General features: G+C 42.7%; 1 protein-coding gene across 1 annotated transcript in view; it reads left to right on the forward strand.

Moving 5' to 3' along the window:
• Positions 1-192: 192 nt before the first annotated feature.
• The window catches only part of LOC119594835, an 8,548-nt gene continuing 8,323 nt past the window's right edge, over positions 193-417 (forward strand). Inside the window, exon 1 of the mRNA XM_037943921.1 lies at positions 193-328. Within this exon, the coding sequence (XP_037799849.1) occupies positions 193-328 (136 nt within the window). The remainder of the gene's footprint in view (positions 329-417) is intronic.

The following is a 417-nucleotide window of genomic DNA, read 5'->3' on the forward strand; positions in this document are numbered from 1 at the left end:
TACACTACGCTTAACAGAAACAACTAGTGATTAGAAATATCGAGAATAAACGAAATATCTCTAATTATGCTATAAACGGATATTAAACGGGTATTTCTACCTATCTCTTCTTTAATTCCATCTATCCTTATTAATTTTCTTTTCTGTTCACACAACCCAAAAACAGCTGGCGGAAAATCCACAGGCCAAGACATGATCCAGATGGTTCGAGGAAAGCACCAGCTGTTATACGGCCTCCGGGATGGAACAGCTGATCCCCAGGTGTTGCGTGACCCACCGCCTCATCAAGCTAACTACCCACCTTGCCCTCCAATGGCTTATGTCGATAGTATGAATGAAAATCTACTTATGCATGAGGGTGTCTATTGTCTACCCTCTACTCTTCATGGCGGGACGTGTTTATACGCTGTTCATCCG

The sequence above is a fragment of the Penaeus monodon genome, chromosome 34 (genome assembly GCF_015228065.2).
Source record: "Penaeus monodon isolate SGIC_2016 chromosome 34, NSTDA_Pmon_1, whole genome shotgun sequence".
Classification (NCBI taxonomy): Eukaryota; Metazoa; Arthropoda; class Malacostraca; order Decapoda; family Penaeidae; genus Penaeus; species Penaeus monodon.